A 24,738-nucleotide genomic window follows, 5' to 3' on the forward strand; every position below is an offset into this window, starting at 1 on the left:
TCGAAATTTTGAAATTGTGTAGGGTTCAGGTTTAAAAGTGTTGGGTGCAGAAAGCAATTGCCCTTAAATGAATCCGATCAGAATAAACATTGGTAAATTCTTCATACACCATATTAATTTTAACCTGTAAACAATTTGTCATTAAAATAACGAAAATATTCTGAAAAATAACGAAAATGATCTTAAATATAAAAAAAAAATACTTCCAAAATCCTTTGTTTAAAATACATTTCTGGATTTTCGGATTTAGATTTTTAGAACACATGTTTTAATTTTGAAATTTTTTTATTAGAATGTATTTTCAGATTTTGTGTTATGGATTTTCTTTTCTGGAATACATTTTAGATTTGGATTTTCAGAACACATTTTTGAATTTTAGAAATTATTTTCCAGAATGCATTTTTCATATTTGTGTTATAGAATTTTTTCGTTCGCAATTTCTTTTTTGGAACAAAATTTTGACTTTTTGAATTATATTTTCGGAATTCTGGATTTTTAAATCTAGAATAGAGGATAATTTTAGAAAATTAAAAAAATATAGGATGCAGGTTGAAATTGAGAAGAACTTGCCTAAATATTTTGTGTTTTGGGCTTCAATAAACTAAACTTGACATGATGGACTTGAAATTAGTTTTGGATTTTTTAATTTATCCACTTTGAAGTTAAATATAGAATAATAAAACATTGTCAAAAAATGGAGCGGTTCACTAAAAGTAACAAATAAATTTGAAATTTCCTTCTGATTCATCTATACAATAAATTTGCACCAAAAGCTTAGTATTTCCTCCAGACATAACAGACCTTCTCCCTCCCAAGAAAACTCTTCGGATGAAATGTCTCACTTAAAACGGACTAAATTCCTTCCACACATGACATTTCTGCAATTTCATTGAGATGGATTCAACAAAACATGATAATCCTCAACAACAACAATAGTAATAATAATAATGTTCAATCAATAAATCTGCAATAAAAAGCTTGTCATTACTAATGATGTCTTATGTCTTCATCATATGCTATCTCCACTGTCATTTAAGATAGTTTTATACATATTAAAAGGTCAAAACAATTTTAACCAAAATAATTCTTCTCTCACAATCAATGCGTTTTTTTTTGTTTGGTGGAAAGACAAACATTGATATAATTTATTTTAACATAAATTAGTGACAAAATAACTAATGATCGTAAGCAGTGGTAAACAGTTAATGATGAATCCCTTTTCAGAAGTAAGAAAGTTTGATGTGCAGGAGTTATTATGATATGAAAAAAATCTACTAACAGGAGACACCCTCGACGTGGTTTTTTCTTCTTCTCTTGTTTTTGTGGAGGCTTGATGACCACCTTGATAGCAGCATCAAAAACTGACTTCACGTTCTGCAATTAATTGGATTCACAATAGGGTCATTTGCAGAAGAATTTCAGAAATAACAGTGACTATTTATCTGCAAAAATGGCAAACATTATCTTCTGAACCAAAAATGAGATAGAGATCATGAACCTAAAGCTCAGCTTCATTGTAGATATTTCAGTTCCAAGGCTATCATTGGGGTCAATTTACTTCTTTCGCATATTCTCTTTAGAGAATTAAATTTCCCTTAAGTATACAAATCACCAGATAATTGATTTAACTTTTTCCACATACAACAACTAAGCCTGTCTCACCAGCCACCAGGAGTACTCAGCCAAATGGATCACTGGCATTATTGATCTTTAACAAGAATAAAATTTTCAACACATTAATACTATGATTAAAGTCATCTAAGGTTTTCCTTAACCCTCCCTATCAATTGTAAAAGAAACGCTGCCTTAGGTTTGCATTTCCCACTACAATGAGTAGTATGTCTGAAGTATGTTTTACTCAGTAATGCACTGGTGAACAATGTGCTGATGCTTCTAAAGTAGAGAGTTGAGATAATTTTCTTTAGAACAGAATGCGAAAAAATTGCCTTTATATTGCTTCAGACATCAAGTATTGTACCTAAATTTAAACATACCTGCTGAGTTTTTGAGCTGCACTCAATATAATATGTAGCTCCTACTAGTTTACGTAATTCCTCACCCTGATAAAACCCAGCAGTTTCAACAAACACTGTCTATTGAATTCTTTAGATGATGGCTAATAAAGTAAGAAATTTTACTTGCTCAGAAGTCACAGCCACCATGCCAGGATGCTCCGCCAAATAGTACTTGTCTTCTCGGAGATCTACAAGATTACCATACATAAAGTATTTTATTATATGCAGATGTCAATAAACTGCACAGCCAACTAATTACCATATCCATGAAAGAAAGGTGTAAAATCTATACAATTGGTAGATTCAATATTTTGCCATTACTTTTGTGTCCACTAGGCTGCTATTGATGCTAGGATCAATGAGTAATATTATCCACAAATATGGCAACCAAAGTCAGAAAAGGTTCATTTCAGGACTATCTTCTTAAATCAGAAATAGCAAAGTGTTAAAGGGAAATGACCATATGACTAGCCAAAAGTGTTCTGGAGGAAAGGAGGGGACTGAAATTTGTCCATAACCAAAATTTAAATAATCTCTCTGAAGTAACAAATTGAGATAATCGGCTGTTAACATATTAGATTGTGATTATGTTGGCAATTTGCCACTGTAAATTTCCCTCTTAACAAACCTTCTGGTAGTTAACAGCAGGACAACGTTACATGGTGAACATAACACATTTTCAGCCCAAAACTTTTAAAACATTAAATTGTAAGTCTTCTTCACCTATACATTACTCAAAAAGTTTACTTTTATACTGTGATACTTCATCTCATACTTAAACCCCAACAATTCTATAGAAATAAGCTCATATGTTTCAGCACAACAAAAGGACCCTCTAAAGAATCTAATCTATATCTATCTATACAACATAGGCCTATAACTATAGTTCTTGAATCAAATATGGTGGCAATATAGATGGATTCTGGTTGAACAGATAAAATCTTTACACCATTAAGCTAAGGAGGCCTTATGAACAAAACGGCCATCACAAAAAAGACTAAAAGCAGATGACGAAATAATATTTGATTGAGAGAGATTGCAAGATCAGTTCTTGAGACTTACCCAATTTGGTGCCAACAAGAACCACTGGGATGCCAGGAGCAAAATGCTGCAGTTCAGGAACCCACTGAAATGTGTATATGCAAATTAGAAAATACAAGAGAAACCAGCAAGACATCTCAAGTATCAGACCAGAACGGCTTGTTCCACCATTCTGATTCGGAATCGGTCATCAATGTAATGATTCTTAAAATCTAGACACATTGTGTCAAAAAACTAGTCAAAAATCAATGTAGAAAACTAAACTGATTTTTTTTAAAAATTTAATATAAATTATTTTAACAATAAATAAAACCTCATCTTCAACAAAGATTACATATCATATACTCATTTGTATTAACTAACCATTTTTATAATTTTATATTATATTAGTTTATCATTTCTTTTTATTGTAAATATAAATCTGTTATTGTTAATATGTATTATTATATTTTTATTAAAACTTGAACTTAAGAATTAAGTAGTATTGTTTAAGAAATGATTTATGAATATTTTATTAATATCATTCAACTACAATTTAATAAAGTTTGAAGAAGCAATGAGCAATACCTTCTTCAACACATTTTCGTAGCTTGCATGACTAACTAGAGAGAAAGCCAGGACAAAGACATCTGCTCCCCTGTAGCTCAAAGGCCTCAGCCTGTTGTAATCCTCTTGCCCTAAGAAGACAGTGCAAGCAATTGAACATCACAAATCACAAAATTCATGCAGGCTAATAAGAAATTAAATTATACACTGTGAGATCAGAAGAGCACTCTTGTTCATTAATGTAACATTGAATAATTAAGGGTAACTACTCTTTTCTCTGACACTCTTAGCCACTCTATATATAAATGTATATACTACAAAATCTGACAAACATACCTGCAGTGTCCCAGAGGCCTAAATTCACAGTTGTGCCTTCAACCACCACATTTGCACTGAAATTATCAAATACTGTTGGAATATAGTCCTGATAATAGCCAAACATCCCCCAAGCAGAGATGCATACCATAGGGGGGCAAAAGGCAAAAATTAGACTCCAAAACACAAGGCAGAGAAACCCAACTGAAACAAGATATTAAGAAACAACCCACATGAAAAAGTTTTGTTCTTTCAAAGAGAATTCCCTTCTCCCCCAACCAGAATGCACGAAATGAGAGACATTGATTTCATGAAATATAATATGATATCAGCAATAACACATAAGTGAAGCTAAAAGATATCCAGAAAAGAGTTGATACCGTGGGGAATTTGTTGCTTGTATAGCAAATGAGCATGCTAGTTTTACCTACAGCTCCATCTCCAACTGTGACACACTTGATGAACCTTGAAACTGTTGCAGCCATTGAACTAGAATTGGTCCCAACACCCCAACCACAAAACAAGAGCAACAAGTTATCACAAAAGGTGTGTTTTTTTGGTTGAATTTAACTGACAGTGTAAGAGAGAGAAAGAGAGTGAGTGAATGTGTGGGTATGTGGCGGCAGTTCACATGATTCTGCTGTCCCTTTCTTTCCTGAAACACCTTGTAGCATCTTTTATTGGTTGCCTTATTTTTCGGCTTTGGGGATATTAAATTTCACAGTTAAAACATGAAGATGACATAACGTAACATAAAGATAAATGTGTCAAATGTAGCATGTTAAATTTGAATAATGAGTTTGCTACCCACTCTTTCATCACGTGGACAGATTCATTTCAATTCTTTTTATTAGGATGATGAGGCCTGAGGCTGGTGAAGGTAGTTAGATGCATTTATAAGTTATAGCTAACAACCATGGTGGTCACCATTACCATGTCTGTGCTGTACCCATCATCATCGTGGGGACTAATATCAGTAAGTACTATTAACTTTTTTTTATTTTATACTCTCAAATTTTTAGTGAACCAGGAAAGAGGCTGTTTTGTTACAAACAAAACACGTGTCTCAAATCTCACGTAACATCTACTGTTACATACTAATGTATTGCTCAAAAGGGGTAGCGGCAGTAATGGAGTCTAAGCTTTTTTTCGCAGAGTTTTGGTTCATAAAAGCTCAGTGAACTCGAAAAAGTCACATTTTCCTAAGTTTGCTTGCTCTTAACTTCTCACAAGGAGTATCTCAAGCCCAAGTATTTATAGTAAAGTGTTTTTGTTTCTTACTATCTTTTAGTAACTCAATAAACCAATAAAGAAATGCACATACTTCGATATTTTTTTTTTACTTTATGGTTTTATTGGCTTGTTCTTGCTTGAGGAAAGTTGTTGGTAACTCTCTCAGTTATAACATATGGGAATACATGTGTAGTGTTTCATTGTAATTAACGACAAATCTAGTAAAAAACCATTTTCACTATTTTTAAGCTTAAAATAATAACTTAAAAAAGACACTACAAAAATGTTTCTTTCTTTTCAGAGTTGTTGGAGATCCCACGTCGACTAGAGATAAGGACATTTCATAATATATAAATGGGTGCAGACCTCAAGCCTATGAGTTTTATGGGGTTGAGTTAGGCTTAAAGTCCACTTTGTAATAAAAGTTACCAAATCTTTAGTAAAACAAATAGAATACAACAACTGTAAAATAAGAACTCAAACAACTTGAACATTGTATGTGAATTTTCAGTTAAATTAACAAAATAAAATGAAAATGAAACTGGTTGGAATGCTTGGCAATGATCACTATGATTGTTATACATAGATAAAGATATGCATTTGGTCTCTTTAAAAAAACCTGCTCCCTAGTATATTCCTTTTTGTAATAGTAGAATGTTATTTTCGTCCATGTTGTATGAATAAGAGAATTTACAGAAACAATAAACGGGAAGTTTAAAGTTACAGAAAAGTTCTATTTTATTTATATAAAATATGCTGCATAAAGATTGAGTTAGTAAGATGGGTAAGGGAAAGGGTTGTGCAATTGTGGTGGCTTTATGGTGAGAAAAGGATGAGGGGCTACACATTATTACTGACATTATCAGGTTGGTGGGGGTGATTAAGTAAACATTAAGCAACATGAATAATAAAAGGGGATCCCCACAAAAGGATCAAGGAACACACTATGCACACTACATTGTTTTCTTTTTTACCTTTTTTTTAAACTCCAAATACTGTTTGATGCTTCATTTTATTGAAGCAATTTGTGATGCTTATGTTTGAATACTAATAATAATGACCATTCCCTACTGCATTGGTTTCTTATCATTTAAATGGAATGGATTCTATTTCCATTTCATTGATCAACTACTCTCTTTTCACCTCTAATTTAAAAGTAAGATACGAATGGTCTTTGTTTGTTTGTTATCTATCGTAACAATGTCTAAACAGTGAATTAATGACATGCTTTATTTTACTTCATTCAAATTATTCGCTATTAAATTAAAAAGCCAATGTGTTTTTATCAAAAAAACAAAGAGTAACGAGAGTGCGAAGGGGATAGTGTGCTTTTTAAAGTGCGAAATGAATATTCTATCACAAAAATTCTATTAGCATGTATAGTTTCTAATTATGTGAACACTAGAATCAAATCTTATAAACTTTGTTGTAACAGATGTTAATAATGACTTATATATATATATATATATATATATATAGAGAGAGAGAATATTTCTTACATGAATATAACCTTAATTCCATATGATCAAATCAATAAATAAATACACTTATATAAATTTTGAAGCTATTAAGTAAGTCATAGCATGTTACTATTACTATTTGTTATTTCTACAAACATATATAAATGAAAAAAAAACACTAATCCATCACGGATCCAGTTTTTAGTGCACCAGAGCCTTTTGCTTCCTGCACCCCATAATTGATACCTGCACCATTTTCGAAAAGGTAAAAAAGGCCAAAATAATCTTGAAACCTAATTGTCCCTCCTTTCCCTTTGTTTCTAGTTTTGTAATTTGCACGAGTTAGCTGCTTTCCTTAATGTTTTGTCCTTAATTGATTGTTTCCCTTGTTTTCCAAGCCCATTTTTAAAAGTGATATGATTCTATGTGTTTTAATTTTCTTAACGATGAATGCTTACATGTTTTTAGTTTTGTTAACATGTTAATGTATTGATCTAAGTTTTTTTACCAATTCCTTTTGAATTTGGTTGAACTTTATCTTATTTTGAGTATAAATTATTTAATTGATCTAGTTTCGAATATAACTTTTGTTGCTTTAAGTTTAAGTCTCTTGCTCTTTAGCTTTATTTGTTGCAAGTGTTGAAAACTTTTTAGGAAGCATGCTATTAGATTGACTTGAGATGTACAAATAATTACATTTAAGTGTTATAATTCCTACTTTCTCTTATATTTTTAAATTGGGATTTGAGTTCAAGCACTAAGAATGAAAAATATTTATAAAGGAACAATTAAAATCAAAGTTGTCGAGACAATACAAAAGCCAAATGACATATATAAAAAGTGAAACTAGTTAAAAGTGTTGAAAACAAAGTTCTATAAATTTCTTTAATCTTAAAATCTTTAACACAAATTTCTAATTGTTTTTTTCTTGAAGACGTGGAATTTGATTATTTAATTTGTGGAAGTTTTGCCTTTAATAACTTGTCTATTTTGGTAAAATTTGTGGAGTGTGTTTTAGCAGGAATCTTGTGATAATTATTGTTGCTTAATATTTATATGATATTTAACATTTTTGTAAAGTTTTATATAGTAGTTTGACCTTTTAAAGTTTCTATAAGTATTTGGTGATTTTTTTTTATTTCACTTAATTATGCATTATTTATTATATTTGGAAAAAGTTATCATATTACTTTATACCTTTGAGTGTTTATTTGAATTCGTAAACTCTTTTGAATTTATTTTAGTGAAAAACTTAAGTAGAATAAATGATACACTTACGAAAGTAATTATAATTTTTACTCTAATCCAAAGATAGTTGTATTTTTGTCTTTGTGTTTATTTCTTTTTATATGTATTTTTTAATTTCTAGTAAGAAAGAGAATTAACAAAGAAAGGAAAGATAAAATGATAAGAAGACACTCAAGTACTCCCTCCTAATATGAAAGTGAAAGAGATAATGAATATCATAAAGATAAGGTGCAAAAATATAAAAAAACAGTAAATTTAAGAAATACAACTACTTTTATTAGATGTTCCAAATGTGAAGGTTAGGAACTTATTTCTTATTAATGTACTAATGAAAAGCCAATTAGAAGAAATGACAATTGATCGGAGTGGTATGGGTAGTATCCATTGATTGTTCACTTTGTATATTTGTGTGTGTTATCATGTCCCACTACTCCTTGTGTAAGTTCGTTACAAAATATCCAAGAATTTGATTTGAAGTATTAAACTAAACTGAAAATTTTATTACAACAATTATTACAATTATTACGTAATATTAAGTGTTACATTAGTGATCTAATTACACACATTAAGTTGTAAGAAACTAAACAAAATTATTGTGTCAATTTTTTTTATAACAAATGTAAGAAATGATCATGACATAAGAATTTACAAATAATATTTATATATAGTGGGTCATATGCTAATATTTGTTGAAATATTTATAATTTAAGTATTATGAAAAATGTTGAGAGTAATAAATTAGTCACTAAAATTAAAATGGAATTAAAAATTATTGTATTATTTGATAAATGTAATTTGAGTGTATGTAGTTTATATGAGATATGTGTATGAGTATGACATATGAATTATATTAAGATTTATAAATATTTATGTATATATATAATAAGAACGATTATGATTATATTTAGGATCATAATAGAAGCTTAGAGGACACTAGACATTATATCTTTAATATTGTATTGTTGACTAGTTTTGTTTACTCATTAGTTGACAATTATTTAAAAAGAAAATTAAGAAAGGGAAAACATTTACAAAAGATAGAAACAAGTGGTGCAACATAACGTGGAGATTGTGAGAAAAGAGAGAGTCTCAATGAATGAAGTGGAATACAATGATTGGAGAAGGAAGAAGAGTAGCAGAAGAGTTAAACGTTAAACAATTGATGAAGGTGAGAGAAATAATAAGGTGAAATCACAAATGAATAAAAGAACAGAGACTATAAACTTTATTTTGTTTAAAAAAATTGTAAAAGGTGAAATAAGGTAGAGGGAAGAAGAAGAATAAAAACAGTGAGAAATCATAAATGGAAAAGAAAGATAATCTCCCATTTATACCTCAAAGTTAAGTTATTTTCTGGTTTTGGAAAAAATGGATAGAATATTTTGATGCAGGCAAGTTATTTTTTTTTGTCAAAAAATGGATGGAGTTTAAATACGTTTTTTTTTTAAAACTTTGTAAACAATAAACCCTAACACGTTAGTACTTTTCAAGTCTATTTTTTTTGTTTAAATTATGAGATACACAATGTCTTAATATTTTTGCACAAAATTAAACTCCTTGAAGACAAAGCAACCAAGAATCTACCGTATACTCATAACTTATAATTATAGTATGTAATCAAATAAAATATTTGAAAATTAAAGAAAAAATATTCGAATTTCACTGTAATTTTTTTTATAGATATCATGAGAAATTTGATACATTTAAAAGTTAATTGTAAGAAAACTAAATAGTAAATTGGTATTAGTGAATTACTACGGAAAAATCGAAATGTGACAAGAGGCGCATAAAAGTAGTTCAGTTTGATTTGGATTCCCTCCTCCGCCTTCATTTTCTCTGTTCTTGCTTTGTTTCGCTCTCTTTCTTCTTCCTTCTTTCGTCCTCTCTCTCTGCGCACAAATTCACATAATCTTTCTCCCATCTCAAATAACATTGACAAACACTTCCCCAAAACAAGATGGGACCTGTCAAACGAAAGAGAGGACGCAAACCCAAAACCTCCGCCCCCGAAACCCTAGACATCCCCACCCCTTCCCCCGTCACCGATACCGCCGCTGCCGCTCCTAACTCCGCTGCCACCACTGCCTCAATGGAGGACGTCTTTGCCGTCGGCAACGTCGAGCTCATCGATAACACCGCCTCTACCCACGTTCGCCGCCGTGGCCGCCCCAAGAAGCTCCCCACCCACTCAGACAAGCCTCTCTCTCGTCGCCTCGCCCGCCCCCTCGACAACGGCGTTGGAGACTACTCGGTTCCCGGCGACGCCGGGGTGTCCGCCTTGGTGGCGATGGAGGCGGACACGGAGTGGGAGGCGCGTGTGATGCCGTCGATGGACTCCGTGGTGAAGGTGTTTTGTGTCCACACGGAACCGAATTTCTCGCTGCCATGGCAGCGGAAGAGACAGTACAGCTCGAGTAGTAGCGGGTTTGTGATTGGCGGGAGAAGGGTTCTGACGAATGCGCATTCGGTGGAACACTACACACAGGTCAAGCTCAAGAAACGTGGCTCTGATACCAAGTACTTGGCCACTGTGCTTGCCATTGGAACCGAATGTGATATTGGTAACTAACTTCTAACCTCTCACTGTGCCTGTTAACTTGTTTCCTTTATCTATTATTTGCCTTTGCAGCATTTTTTATGGATGTCTAATTGGAATTCGTATTTACATTGGACAGAAAATAAAGATTTAATATTTGAAAAGGATTTGTTGATATTCAAAGCTATTTTATGAAATATGAAGAATAAGTTGTGTCAACCTTTCTCATTATGTGCTTCTGGTTGTTTATACTCATAATGGGTGTTTGCTAACACATTGGGAATCTATGTTCACTGTAAAATCATGTTAAAATCAACGCAAAAGCAACTATTTGTTGCCCCAGGGACTTTTGGTTATACTTTATAACAGTTCAAATTAATGCATTTGATTTTACACTTGCAGCCATGCTTACAGTGGATGATGATGAGTTCTGGCAAGGGATGTCACCTGTAGAGTTTGGGGAGTTGCCCGCACTTCAAGATGCGGTTACTGTTGTGGGCTACCCAATTGGTGGAGACACTATCTCTGTGACCAGTGGTGTTGTATCACGCATAGAGATTCTATCTTATGTTCATGGTTCTACAGAACTTTTAGGTTTACAGGTTAGGTTGATATTATTAGTCTTCCATCTGATTAAGCATTTAATTAAGTTGTATAACCCAAAACCCAAATTTACCTTAATGTATCCTGATTTCCCCTCGTTAAGATTCTTTTTTGCAGATAGATGCTGCTATAAATTCTGGCAATTCAGGTGGACCTGCATTTAATGATAAAGGAAACTGTGTGGGAATTGCGTTTCAGTCCCTTAAGCACGAAGATGCGGAGAATATAGGTTATGTCATTCCAACACCAGTTATCATGCATTTCATCCGGGATTATGAGAAGAACGGAGGCTACACTGGTAATATGGTTGCTACAAACTAAGATTTAGATTTCACTTTTACAAGATGCTACCTGAGTGTGCTAATTTTTTCAAGAATTGAAGCTTTATATACTGAGATCGTTCTTTCTCAATCTGTTGTAAGGGTTCCCTATTCTAGGGGTTGAGTGGCAGAAGATGGAAAATCCTGATTTGCGAATGGCAACAGGCATGAGACCTGACCAAAAAGGTGTGCGCATTAGAAGAATTGATCCTACTGCTCCAGAATCTAAGGTTTTGGAGCCATCAGATGTTATCCTTAGTTTTGATGGGATTGATATCGCCAATGATGGAACAGGTGAGTGGTCATTTTTCAGTTTCTTTATGCATTATGTGCACTATATAGCTTATATTTGTTTAGTTAAAAACTAAAAATATCTTTTGAGTAGAACTATCACTTCTTATTTGATGGCAACTGTTATGGAGGAAGGTAGTTGTATTAAACATGTGACCTCGTTTAGAACAATGACAACATTAGTTGAACTAAACATGTCACACTCAGCTCCTTGGCATGTCTATCAAAGTTTTGTCTTTTACATAAACTGTTGCTTTTATGACGAAAGTGCGTTGCTAAAGGAGCATAACACCTAGGACCCACTTTTAAGGAATGTCAAAAGTCCATTTTGAATTGAATTCACTGTATTTCTCTCCAGATCTCTCCACTTTTTCCATTTGGATTAGCATTTATTTTCTGGTTAAGGTTTTGCGCTGCTGATTCCAGTCTAGATAAGACTAGTAGAAACAAAACTTTGCTATCTCTCATTAGTCACAGTACACATTACTGGATCAATTCTAGATCTTTAGTCATAAAGTCACTGTCTATATATTGGTGGACTGTTTTTTCTGTGTTTGTTTATTGTTTTGGTAGCAATAATTTTGACTTAATAAAATAAGCCATCTTTCCTGTGGCCAATATATAATATATCAAAGATTTGAGTTTAACAGTTCATAATGTTTTAATCTCTTGGTTTTGGGTGTTCTTTTCAGTTCCATTTCGTCATGGAGAGCGCATTGGTTTCAGTTATCTCATCTCTCAGAAATATACTGGGGATAATGCAGCAATAAAAGTACTGCGAAATCCAGACATTTTAAAATTTGACATTAAACTCGATAGTCACAGAAGGCTTATTCCATCACATAGCAAGGGCAAGCCTCCCTCTTATTATATAATTGCTGGATTTGTTTTTACAACTGTTTCAGTTCCATATCTTCGTTCGGAGGTCAGTGGTTAATCCAGTATCCGCATGCTTTAATAGTTAAGCTATTAGTTGTCCTGCGTGATGCTGTTTGTTTTACTATTGTTCAATTGATATGGATGCTTTTGCAATGTTTCTTCTTCCAAGTGAAGGTTTAGTATACTTCTGTGAACTGAACAAACTTAATCTGATCTTCAATTTGAACTTGTGGCATATCCATGGATTCCATGCCCAAATGGAAAATATTCATTATTGCTGCATGGAACTCGGTATCATGATTGATGAGAACATTGAGTTGCTTAGAAATTAAAATTATTCAATATCTATAAAAATGTTGCACAGAATAATTTGGATTTTTTGTAGAAATATAAAAGATTATCATGCCATCTGCATTTAAAAGGCCTGTATGACGTGTAATAGTTTCTGTGCAAGGAATGTGGTGCTGTAAAAGTTGGAGCTGGTGATTTTGTTTATTGCAATAGAAAGTTGTCTTTGTTTCAGTAGCAATGACATGTAGGATTTTGAAATTATAAATATATAGGTTTCACCCTAAAGTTTCATGATACGAGAGTGTATATTGTACCTTGTACCTTTTATTATTTACTTCACTTTTGGCACTGACTAGTAAATTCATTTATTCAACCTGCATTTGCTAACTTTCTTGTGGATGGGGCCATTCCTTTACAACTCATTTTATCATCTATGAACAGTATGGAAAGGATTATGAATATGAAGCTCCAGTCAAGCTTTTGGATAAATTGCTGCATTCATTGCCACAATCCCCAGATGAACAACTTGTTGTGGTCTCTCAGGTATGTTTTCTTGTCAGTCTTTTCTTTCTGTCGTTTCTCATAAGGATCTTATGAAAGTGAGATTATCTCTTTGACACTTTAAAGGTGCTTGTGGCTGATATCAACATTGGATATGAAGATATTGTTAACATCCAGGTTGTTAATGGTTCTGTTCCATTTTTTTGATTTCCTTGCTAACAGCTATATTGGCTTAACCACTCAAGTGTTTACCGCTTTTTGTTCTGTATATCTGTGAAGGTCCTTGCTTTCAATGGTAAACCAGTGAAAAACCTGAAGAGCTTGGCCACTATGGTAGAGAGCTGCAATGATGAATATCTAAAATTTGATCTAGATTATGATCAGGTTCCCTAGCCATCCTTCCCCGTTTTATGTGCTTGTGTGAAAATGGCAGTAGCTTTATAACTAGCTCATCCTCTTTTATGCAGATAGTGGTGCTTCGCTCAAAGACTGCAAAAGCAACTACTCTTGATATTCTTGCAACACACTGTATTCCATCAGCGATGTCTGATGATCTTAAGTTATGATCTGGATCACAACGTGACAGATCATGCATCATGATCTCAAGTAATTATATACAGTAATCTGGTAACAATGATGCAGATTCGTAGGATTGACCAAAATGGTACTGGGAATAATGTTGGTTCAATTGCTAATACCTGTCGGGATCCTGGTGGTTCCACATTTTGAAAGGGGATGAGAGGTAGAGTAAGCAGGATTTACATTAAAATTCATTATCTTCTGATACGTTGGCTTTTCTCAAATTTTGAAGGAACTTAGAGATGTAAAGAGTCATTACTTTCACCAATGTGACATATACCAGAGCAGGCAAAGCAGAATAGAAACTAGATATTGGCGGCGAAGTTTCAAAACAATATAGTGCATGTTTGGTTTTTCTTCATTTAAAAGTTGATCCACAACCTGAGAAACAAATATTTATAGTAACAAATGTTTATAGCTTCCGCCTCTTATAATATATTGACATGGTTTTTCCTGTTAACGTACATCCTCAGCGGGTTGGAAAATATATTGAAAGATTATTCCCACATTAACGTATCTCGACTTGAATGGTTGTGTTAAAAAATTGCTTTCATGGGACCGTCTCTTGTTGATGACTCTCTCGAGAAGACTGGGATGATTGTCTATCAACTTCCAGGCCTTTTAAGTTCCCTCTTTTCATTGCCCCCACAATACTATGTAAAATCCGATGGCAATTTTGATTGTGCCAATGATACTAAAATAATGGAAATGCATCGGTTATTGACTGGTATGGGAAGGTCTTGTCACTACGATTTTGTTTTCCGGTGTGTTCTTGGCTTCTATCTTGAATAAGCCTTGATGATCTGCACAAGAGGGGGTGATGGTATTTGCAAAATGTTGTCTAACTTTCAAGTCAATCTTCAATATTCAGTGATTATATATAATGAATGTGAAATTTGACATTGATCAATATATTTATTGAGATGTGTTGGGTGCTTGTGCTGGTAGACATACATTAGCACAAATATATCATGGTTAATCTTGAATTAGTCTGACATTAGGTATTAATTCTTAGCAAAGACAATACTTAAATGACTTGTGCTTTAGTTTACCATGGTGGATATAGTTGTGGTGATTATTGCACTATTTGACTAGTTACACCTAGGACATCTCGACTATATAATACACTTGCCTCCTAAGATTGGCAAGCATTGTGTGTAGATTGGCAAGCATGTTCCTAAGTTTTGGTCGGAATAGGGGTGCAAATTATCCTCGAAACCCGTGCTTGACTAGTTATAATAGTTAGATAAGAATCAATCCAATGATTGGTAGTAGCTGCGACGTTTTGGGTTTGTCACGTTTTGTTTTCTATAAGTAGGGGGTTCAGTTGCTGGGACCACCCCTTGCTTTCTTCCACATATTGAATAGTAGTTATGCGTTGAGAATTTCCCTACCCTCCAAATTAGTGATGTATTTTTCCACAAGTTCATCGAGTGGGTGCTTTTTGGCAAATTTTGGAGAGTCCTCGGTTGTTAAAGGAAGTAGTAGTGCATTTCAAACGAGATCTTGTCGGCTTGATGCTCCTGACAGGGTCAAGCAGTTGGCATGGAGTATGCATAAACCAAATTGTCGCTTCGGTCAGCTACCACTAGGTGGATAGGTGAGTGTCAAACAATTCTCAATGGTCATCAAAGGTCTAGTATATCGATGTTGAGTCCAAATGTCGAGATGGGTATCGTCTTGGCCGAAAGATGTTGTGCTATTGACAATTTCTGTCATGGCCGAGACAGTGTTGATTCTCTGACCTCTTCGTTTACTCTTGCTTCTTCACCTACCTCCATATATGTTTTCCATTTGATGAGTTCATGATTAGTATGCTTTGTGTCCTCAACATCACTCCCACACAGCTCCATCTGAACTCGTGGGTGTTGCAGCAAACGTTTCGTTTATTATGCTTCTCCATCTGAACTTGAGGTTGAACCCTCCCACCAAGTCTTTCTTCACTACTATACTTCTCGGTCGATGGACCCAGTTGGTTGACTTTCCCTCATAAGCCATCCGAGGTTTTGCTTGTTTGCGTCATACACTTCGTCATATAAGAATTTTAGATGTAGATTTTTTAAGACTTTTGTGGAGTTAAAAGGCTTATCATTTTTCTTTGATAATAATAATAAATCAAAGTTTTTTTTATTGGACTCAAAACCTTGTACCCTACCAGTCATGGTCGAGGTCATCCATCACTATTAAGAAACGAGAGGCTTTCAAATTTTTTTGACCAACTACCGATGACTATTGCTCATGACGTAGTCATGGCCAATAAAAGAGGATGCCATGATGAACTGCTTAAATTTCAAGATTTCATGATAAAGGCTTTGATCAGACCATCCGACATGGATCTTTTTTGTACAACATTCCTATCGAGGAGAGGAAGTTTGACATCTCGAAGGATGTGCATAAGGACGTCTCAGTTGATGATATTTTGTCCCAGGGGTTAAAGATAATGTGTCGACTTGTAGGAATCCCTTATTAATTAATGAGAGACAATGATCAATGAATCTTGATAATTGATCCACGGAATATATTAAATGATGGTCATTCCAAAGTTTTGGAATTATACATCTCTTGAAGACTATGAAGTTCAACCTAGAAAGTTGAAAATAGTTTTTTTCAAGGTCTTGAAAATGTGAAACAATAATTATCCAATATTTCTTTATGAAGAAGTCTTTCTTTTCTTCTCTATATAAAAGAAACTTGCGAGGAAGAGAAATGAAAGAGAGGTGAGAAGAGCAACATAAAGAGTAAATGAGAGAATTGATATCCGTTATAGTGTGAGACTAGAAATCCTAGTGAGAGGGTAGAAAGACATTTTTTGGACTAGGTCTTGTGAGTTTCTATCTCCTAAGTTGAGGATGTTTTCCCACATTAAACATTCTCGGTTTTATTATTCTATTTTGCTGTATTTTCTTTTGTCAACTTGTTGCTTCTGGAAGTGTCCATTTTGTATCTACATAAAAGTAGGAGAATTAGTTATGATGTTTTCCAACAGTGGTATCAAAGTTTGGTTCTGATATAAAATATAAGGAGCCATTACTAATGGACACGTGTTCCTGTTGACAACAAACAACTAGTATTATTGCTAGCCCATGATGGAAGACCACTTATATCGTAAGATATGCAAAAGTCCATTTCTTGCAAAAACATGCCAGTAGGTAAGACTAACAAAGATTGAGATCTTTCGAATCAATAAGTTGTTGCAATGATTCGAAAGTATATTGATAGAAGTTTGTTTGAGCATGTATCAACATACACAAAAGCTTATGACTTGTGGTTAAAACTTGAATCTATGATTCAAAAGAAAACTCTAAAAAATAATGTATTTTTTATTAGAAGACAAGTGAAACTTAACTACAAGGGTGGTCAAAGTATGTTGGAGCAATTGAATTCATTCAAAGGTCTTGTCAATCAATTGGAAAAGATAAATATGTAGATTGATGATGAGTTATAAGCACTTATGCAACTCAGTTTGTCGCCTGAAAGTTGGGACACATTGGTGGTCATGCTCAGTAACTCAGTCCCAAATGGGCAGGTCTCAATGGATACTGTTTCACATAGTCTATTGAATGAAGAATCCAAAAAGATGGTTGAAGGGGGTTTTGGTTTTCTTTAGTGATGTAATATGGACACTTTTGTATGGTGAGACAAATGGCTCAACTTTTTAATACGATGAATACTTGAAACTTTTTTGCTATTTCTTTGGATTTGTATGTTCTTGGTTTATTTTTGTTGTTCACTTCCCGTTTTTTGATTTCACCCGTCTCTACCGAATGAATCTTTATATGGTTGTGTTTTGAAAAAAAATGTTACGTTGATTATCATTTGTCATAGACAACTCAGACATAGCGTTTTAATTCAAATTTTATAATCTTTGTGACATTATTTGATGCATAGCTTATGTGGAGTCTTTCCTGTGTTAAAGGCATCTCAATTATTATTCCTTATGATGCGTAATTGTTAAGCCTTTTGCGTGTCGGCTAAGGTTGTGCAATTCCCGGGTAAGACTTGCCTTTATCCTTTTGCACAAAGCATCTAAGTTAATGCTTCATTGTGTGCTTGTTGCTACACGGTGTGAGCATCTCAGTTGATGCTTTGCTTTAACATCTTGGTTGATGTAAACTTGTATTTCTGTTGGTTCACGAATGAGCATCTTGGTCGATGCTTGACCTATGCATCTTTGTGAATGTTAAGCCTTGGGTGTGTTGGTTCACGCGTGAGAATCTCGATTGATGCTTAACCTATGCATCTTGGTTAATGTTATGCTTTGGCGTGCCGGTTCATGTTTAATGTGAGTATCTCAGTTGATGCTTGACCTATCTATCATGATTGATTTTAAGCTTTGGGCGTGTCGATTCTTGTTGACCGTGAACATCTTTATTGATGCTTGAATAAACATTTATTAAGTCTTGAAAAAGGAAGATTTTATTGGGTGTCTCATGAAAACCTTATCGGTTGAAAGCCCTTTTTAGGGAAAAAAAGGTCAAGTGAGGAAAGAGTAGACATGAAAGTTCAAATTTCACTGTAAAAGAAATATTAACTAAAATAAAATTCCAATTGCGTGAAATTTCATGTTCTCGATATTGGTTTTCCTGAGAGGTGTTTAAGTTTATAGGTCTCGTTCTTGCCTTCATCTTGGATTCAAAAATGTCCCTCTCAATTGGTCAAGAATTTGTCTTGATTTTTTCTCGCGTTGCTGCACATTCTCTAAGCGAGGTCTCTTCGATAGAAGGATATTGACTTTACCTTGAAATTTTAATTTTAAGATTCTCAGATTTTACAAGCCTCGTCTCTTATTCGAGCTTTATCCCGCAACTCGCTTAGTAGATCTAGGTTAGCCATTGGACTTTCGTTGTTTAAGTTAAAGTTGAATATTTGCCTTATGAGTCACGACTCTTCAATTTTCACCGAAATCATGTTGTTCATTCCATAGGTGAGACTATATGAGGTTTCAAGGGTGGTCGACTAGGGGGGTTCATATGTATGCCCATAGAATATCTAGGAACCTCGACTTGTCCATTGGTTTGGGAATGTTTGACTGAACTCGTTACGAACATGATGCCCAGTCGTTGGTAGAAGTCAATGAGTCCTTAATCGATGAACTACAGACCATTGTTTGTAATAATGGTGTGTGGGACACCAAACCGACATATAATATTTTTACATATGAAGTTTTTCACACTTTTCACCGAGATGTTGACTAGTGGTGCAATCTCAATCTACTTCATGAAATAGTCGACGACCATGAGTATACTTTCTGAGTGTGACAAAAACTTATCCAAGTCCTCGATGTGTTTCTCACAGTACTCAAATTTTACCACAATATCATTGACACAGGCTTCGATTTTTCAACCAATGAGCCTTCATAACACCGCATCCATGAGCCTCTAGTATGTGGCTCCTACATTTTTTAGATCGAACGATATGACTTTGTAGAAATTGTTGTCTTCTTTCATGAATGCGATTTTTTTTATCACTTGAATACATTCAAACTTGGTTGTATACGGATTAAGCATAAAAAACCTAAGGATCTTGTGTCCAATTGCTTTGTCTACCAATTAGTCAATGTTCAAGAGGGGGTATGTATCTTTTGGGAACATTTTTATTGAGATCAATGTAACCGGTGCACATCCCGTTTTGTTTTTTTTCACCATGACCATATTTTCTAGCCATGTGGTGTAATTTGCTTCCTTGATAAACCCAACCCCTAACAATTTCTCGGCTTCTTCCTTTGCGGCCCTACTCTCCTTATCTTCTACTTTTCTTTTCTTATGGGAGATAAGTTGAGCATCCCAACAGACAAATAGTTTATGCGATATCACTCATGGATCCACGTCCAACATGTCAACGACAATCAATGCGAATAGGTCTATATTCTCTATGAAGGAGTGCCAGATTATTTTGGCCTTGGCCACGAATAGCGAGGTTCCTATGTGGGTGCCTTGGTCTTTTCCTTGGAGTTTGACAAACACAGTGTCTTCATTTGGCTATATCATATTTCATCGTTGGTCCTAACATCTTGATCACTTTCTGACCTGAGTTGTTAAGGTGGTCTCGACCTATCTTCTTCCCAATTTTCATCTCGACCCCTTTCCCGATGACCAATTCCATTATTGATACTCAATGTATTTGATGAATTTTCTCAAGTGACTGGCCTGAATCGTGTGCCCAAAATTCCTCAATTGTGTGCCCAAAATTCTGATGATACCTACATTCTTTTTAGGTATCTGGCGGAGTTGACACCTTCATGGGTGTTGGGATGAATGTTGACTTTTTAATGGAAAATGTACCAGATCAGAAGTAATAATTTGTCCCTAAAGAAGGATATTAAACCCACAAGGAACAATTGAATTATCAAATATAAGATTTACTAAATAGAAAACAAAATAATAAGTTTGTTGGAAGTTTGTTATAATGATTGCAAGAATTATAAAAAAAGAAACTTAAAGAGTTTGTTGGTCCAATTGAGAAAATTGGGATTAAGGTTCATCCTTCTTACTCTTTTGTATTTTGAAAAGCATAGTAATACTCTATCCTTTGATTGATGTTGATGCCCATATAAAAGTGTCATTTATATTGATTCCTCGCATATTTATAAAAACTCCTTAGCATTACGATTAAATGTCAATAACAAATAACATTTCAAATTTATTCCTAGTGTTAAGTATTGTTATTTGGGTTAAAAACTTATACTTTTCAGTGAAATCTAAGGATCTTGATCATGGTAAACAAGCATTACAAATAAAATGACAATACCAATCATCAATCAAGAACCAAATATTATATTTAAATATCACCTCAATACATAAGAGTTTGAACAAATTCCCTCAATCCCAAAAGGTAGAATTAGCCCCTCATGTTGGTCATTGCAAGCATGGAAAACAAGAAAAGAAGATCTAAGATATTTATCCTCGATGACCGCCTCCTCTAGGGTTTTCTAACACCTTATATTCAAACAATTGATGTCTAGGGTTGTTCCTTACGCCTCATATTTAACCTAGTTGGGTTTGGCTAAGTGACTTCTCACCTGGGTGTGATAGGGCTCGTCTGGGCGAGATGGACGAAAACAGGCCCAACGTCACTGGAGTGATCTCGCTTGAGCGAGATTGGATTCACTTGGGTGAGATCCTCTGGGAGCTTTTGGCTTGGGCGAGATCCTCTAGAAGCTTCAAGCTTGGCCGAGTGATGGAACGTTCCAACTTTCCCTTTTTATCTTTGTATATTCTTCTTTTGCCCTTTCATCTCCATTCTTTCCTAAAATCCTGAAACTAACACAAATTCAGGAATAAATCGTTTTTATTCAAATTATAATCACAAAATATGTAAAAAGGTTTAAATTGATAAATTAGGGGTTATATTATAGTTATTTTATCAATTAATATTCAAAAGCGTCTGTATATTAATATGCAATATTGCTTAAATATGACAGTTATCAATGAGCTCTGCATTTAGTGCCTCCTCCAAAATATGGCCTCGATTTACGCTTAAAGGGGTGTTTCTATTGAACTTGAACATTTTTAGCTATTTTGCTTTAGGGGCATTCAAGGTCCTAAAGAACTTGTTGACCTCTTTCTTTTCAGGCTACAACTCGACCATGACTTTGGCCCCTTTTTTCGTAATTTGTTCAGGTTAGCAACAAACTTCTTGCACAAGCTATCTACAAATGACCCCAACCTCAATGTCATAACTATGTAATGTAGAGCTACCTTGGAGCTTATGTTTCAAATGTTCATGGATTTTTTTTTTCAAACCTTTCCAAGAACATGCATAACGATTCCCATTCTCCTTGTGGATGTTCACCAAGGCCATGGAAGTAAGGTGATGGGATTTGCTCAAACGGGGTTCCAAACTTGGTTACAAGTGTGTCAAAAGAATCAATTCAGTGAGGTGGGTGGGGAGTCAGATGAATCAGGTGAGTTTCATTCAAGGAGGTAGGAAAAATTCGGCATGTGATGACATTGTTCATGGTATATAAAATCATCTTGATAGTGTAGACATCAATATGTTTATCTAAGTTAGTCGTCCCATCATATTGGTCTATGTTTAGACCCTTTCAGATTGGTGGTACCTAGACTTCCATTATTTCATTGATGAAAGGATGTCAGTGGGTTCCTTCCACTGTTCCATGTGTGTGTTGAGGTCTTCGACAGGGATTTGACTTTCTAGCTCTCGACCTCCAATGGTCGGGTCATCATCGACGGGAAATGGACTGGTGGTGGTATATTCTTGGTATGGGAAGCTTGTCTAAATTTGGAGCTTTGAGGTGCTGAAGTGTTTTATACTAACTTCTTCCTCATTTCTTCATTCTCTTTGTGGGTTATGACTCACCTTTGACCGTTTTCTTGGCATAATTGGGAGGTTACTTGTCACACTTAATTGCAATCAAAGGGAGGTTACTCACCACAATTAAATTGTAATTAAATGGAGGTTTCTTACTACAATTAATTGTCATCAAAGGGAGGTTAATTATCATTAATTGTATTTATTATTGTTGTCTCCTAGAATCACTATATATAGTGGCTTCCTTCAAGCATGTAACACACAACAAACAACAACACACACTTGCTTCCTCTCTCTTCTCCTATACTCTCTATTTCTTCTTTTGGGTGTAAGTGTTTAACCCATATAGAGAGAATTTGTTTTTGGGCTATTTATCTATTAGCCTGAAAGGAATTCATTGTACTCCCAGTATCATTATAGTGGAAGTTTTGCCTCTCTCCCCGGTGGTTTTTTACCTCTATTCAAAGGGGTTTTCCACCTAAAAATTTCTGGTATCATTCTCATTTTTCCTTGTTACTTTAATTTTTCATAATCTTTGGTTGAAATTATCACGCTTCCGCACACGATATCCCTACAAATTGGAGGTTACTTGCCACACTAAATTGCAATCAAAGGAAGGTTACTCACCACAATTAAATTGTAATTAAATGGAGATTTCTTACTACAATTAATTGTCATCAAAGGGAGGTTAATTACCATTAATTGTATTTATTATTGTTGTCTCCTAGAACCACTATATATAGTGGATTCCTTCAAGCAATGTAACACACAACATACAACAAACAAGCAACACACATTTGCTTCCTCTCTCTTTTCATATACTCTCTATTTCTGTTCTTGGGTGTAAGTGTTTAACCCATATAGAGAGGATTGTTTTGGGGCTATTTATCTATTAGTCTGAGAGGAATTCATTGTACTCTCAGTACCATTATAGTGGAAGTTTTGACTCTCTCGCCCGTGGTTTTTTACCTCTATTAAAAGGGGTTTTCCACCTAAAAATTTCTGGTATCATTCTCATTTTCTTTTTTACTTTAATTTCTCATAATCTTTGGTTGATATTATTACGCTTTCGCACATGATATCCCTACAAATTGGCATCAGAGCTTTTTCGATAATTCAACCAGGATCTGTTGTTCAATAATGTCAAAATTGGATATTGAGAAATTTGATGGTAAAATCAGTTTTGCTATCTGGCGAGTCCAGATGCTAGCTGTTCTCACCCATAATGGTTTAAAGAAAGTTTTGACAGGTAAAATGATGAGACTGACCACTATGACGGAGGAGTAGTGGGATGAGATGGATGAAAAGGCATTGTTTGCAATCCAGTTATGTTTGTCCCGTGAGGCGTTGCGTGAGGTCATCAACGAGAAAACTACAACAGGCATATGGAGTAAATTGGAGTCTCTATACATGACCAAAAGTCTTGCAAACAAACTCCGATTAAAGGAGCGACTCTTTACACTTTGAATGTCTGAAGCTACTCTCATCCAATCTCACCTTGATGAATTTAATTCCATCATAATTGATTTGGAAAATTTGGATGTTAAAATTGATGATGAGGATAAAGTCGTTCTACTTATTGTTTCTCTACCACCCTCGCATCGACAATTCAAAGAAATTATGTTATACGGTAATTATCTTACCTTAAGCTTTGATGATGTCAAGACTAATTTACTAGCCAAAGAAAAATTTGATACTCAAATTCATTCTGAAAGTTCTGGTGAAGGATTAGTAGTTAGAGGGAGAAACCAAGAGAAAGGTAGGAACAATAAGTATAAATCTAGGTCAAAATCTAGAGGCAAGAACTTCAAATATTGTCGTTATTGCAAGAAAAAGGGACACGAGATCTCTGAATGTTATAAATTGAAAAATAAGCAAGATAGAGAAGATAAGGGAAATGGTAAACAACCAGAAAAATTTGCCGAAGCTAGTATTGTTGAAACTAAATCTGATGGGGATTGTTTTGTAGCTTCCAACACTGAACAAAGGTCTAAAAATGAATGGATTCTTGATTCTGGTTGTACTTTTCACATGTCTCACAATAGAGATTGGTTTACCACATATGAACCAGTTTATAATGGTCTTGTTTTGATGGGAAACGATGCTCAATGCAAAGTTGTTGGTAAAGGAACAATCAAAATCAAGACACATGATGGAATTGTTAGAACTTTAACAGGTGTCAGATATGTCCCTGAGTTGAAACGGAATCTCATTTCCTTAGGCACCCTTGAATCTCATGGGTGTAGATACTCAGCTAAAGGTGGAGTTTTTAAAAGTTTCTAAAGGAGCTCTTGTGTTACTAAAGGCAATTCGATGTGATAGTTTGTATGTGCTGCAGGGTTCAACAGTTACAGGTTCTGCAGCTGTTGCCTCACCCAACAAAGATAACACCAAGTTGTGGCATATGAGATTAGGTCACATGAATGAGAAGGGAATTATAATCCTCAAGAAGAAGGGTCACCTTCGTAACCACTATACTGGAAAGGTTGATTTCTGTGAACATTGCATTTTTGGTAAGCAGAAAAAGGTTAGTTTTTCTAAAGCCATACACAGAACCAAAGGTACTTTGGATTATATTTATTCGGATATTTGGGGTTCGTCAAAAGTTC

General features: G+C 34.5%; 2 protein-coding genes across 3 annotated transcripts; one reads left to right on the top strand and one right to left on the bottom strand.

Annotated features, from left to right (window-relative positions):
• Positions 1–684: 684 nt before the first annotated feature.
• On the bottom strand, positions 685–4,593 carry LOC137807843 (rac-like GTP-binding protein ARAC8). Its single transcript, XM_068608668.2, has 8 exons — positions 4,298–4,593; positions 3,939–4,026; positions 3,624–3,733; positions 3,078–3,141; positions 2,139–2,203; positions 1,995–2,060; positions 1,280–1,374; positions 685–878 (listed from the first exon to the last, which is right to left on the bottom strand). Exons 1-8 carry the CDS (start codon positions 4,400–4,402, stop codon positions 839–841), a joined length of 633 nt encoding a protein of 210 aa, XP_068464769.1. The 5' UTR covers positions 4,403–4,593; the 3' UTR covers positions 685–838.
• A 4,999-nt stretch (positions 4,594–9,592) lies between these two features.
• LOC137807845 (protease Do-like 9) lies at positions 9,593–14,318 on the top strand. 2 transcript variants are annotated; one of them, XM_068608669.2, is made up of 9 exons: positions 9,593–10,419; positions 10,797–10,996; positions 11,115–11,295; positions 11,420–11,611; positions 12,301–12,533; positions 13,220–13,321; positions 13,406–13,456; positions 13,559–13,663; positions 13,747–14,318. In XM_068608669.2, the coding sequence occupies exons 1-9, from the start codon at positions 9,816–9,818 to the stop codon at positions 13,843–13,845; spliced, it is 1,767 nt and encodes a 588-aa protein (XP_068464770.1). In that variant the 5' UTR covers positions 9,593–9,815; the 3' UTR covers positions 13,846–14,318. The 2 variants fall into 2 exon arrangements, with proteins under 2 accessions (XP_068464770.1, XP_090155673.1); XM_090299547.1 differs by having other exon boundaries at positions 9,633–10,419; positions 11,101–11,295.
• Positions 14,319–24,738: the final 10,420 nt, after the last annotated feature.

Source organism: Phaseolus vulgaris, chromosome 3 (assembly GCF_051622355.1).
Source record: "Phaseolus vulgaris cultivar YP4 chromosome 3, ASM5162235v1, whole genome shotgun sequence".
In the NCBI taxonomy this organism is placed as follows: Eukaryota; Viridiplantae; Streptophyta; class Magnoliopsida; order Fabales; family Fabaceae; genus Phaseolus; species Phaseolus vulgaris.

Excerpts from the sequence above, each read along its gene's own strand:
- LOC137807845 (XM_068608669.2), top strand. The coding sequence starts at position 9,816 with ATGGGACCTGTCAAACGAAAGAGAGGACGCAAACCCAAAACCTCCGCC. Across the intron at positions 10,420-10,796 it reads TGGAACCGAATGTGATATTG|CCATGCTTACAGTGGATGAT; the intron begins GTAACTAACTTC and ends TTACACTTGCAG. Across the intron at positions 11,296-11,419 it reads GAAGAACGGAGGCTACACTG|GGTTCCCTATTCTAGGGGTT; the intron begins GTAATATGGTTG and ends ATCTGTTGTAAG.
- LOC137807843 (XM_068608668.2), bottom strand. The coding sequence starts at position 4,402 with ATGGCTGCAACAGTTTCAAGGTTCATCAAGTGTGTCACAGTTGGAGAT. Across the intron at positions 3,734-3,938 it reads AGGCCTCTGGGACACTGCAG|GGCAAGAGGATTACAACAGG; the intron begins GTATGTTTGTCA and ends CTGTCTTCTTAG. Across the intron at positions 2,204-3,077 it reads TCTTGTTGGCACCAAATTGG|ATCTCCGAGAAGACAAGTAC; the intron begins GTAAGTCTCAAG and ends GTAATCTTGTAG.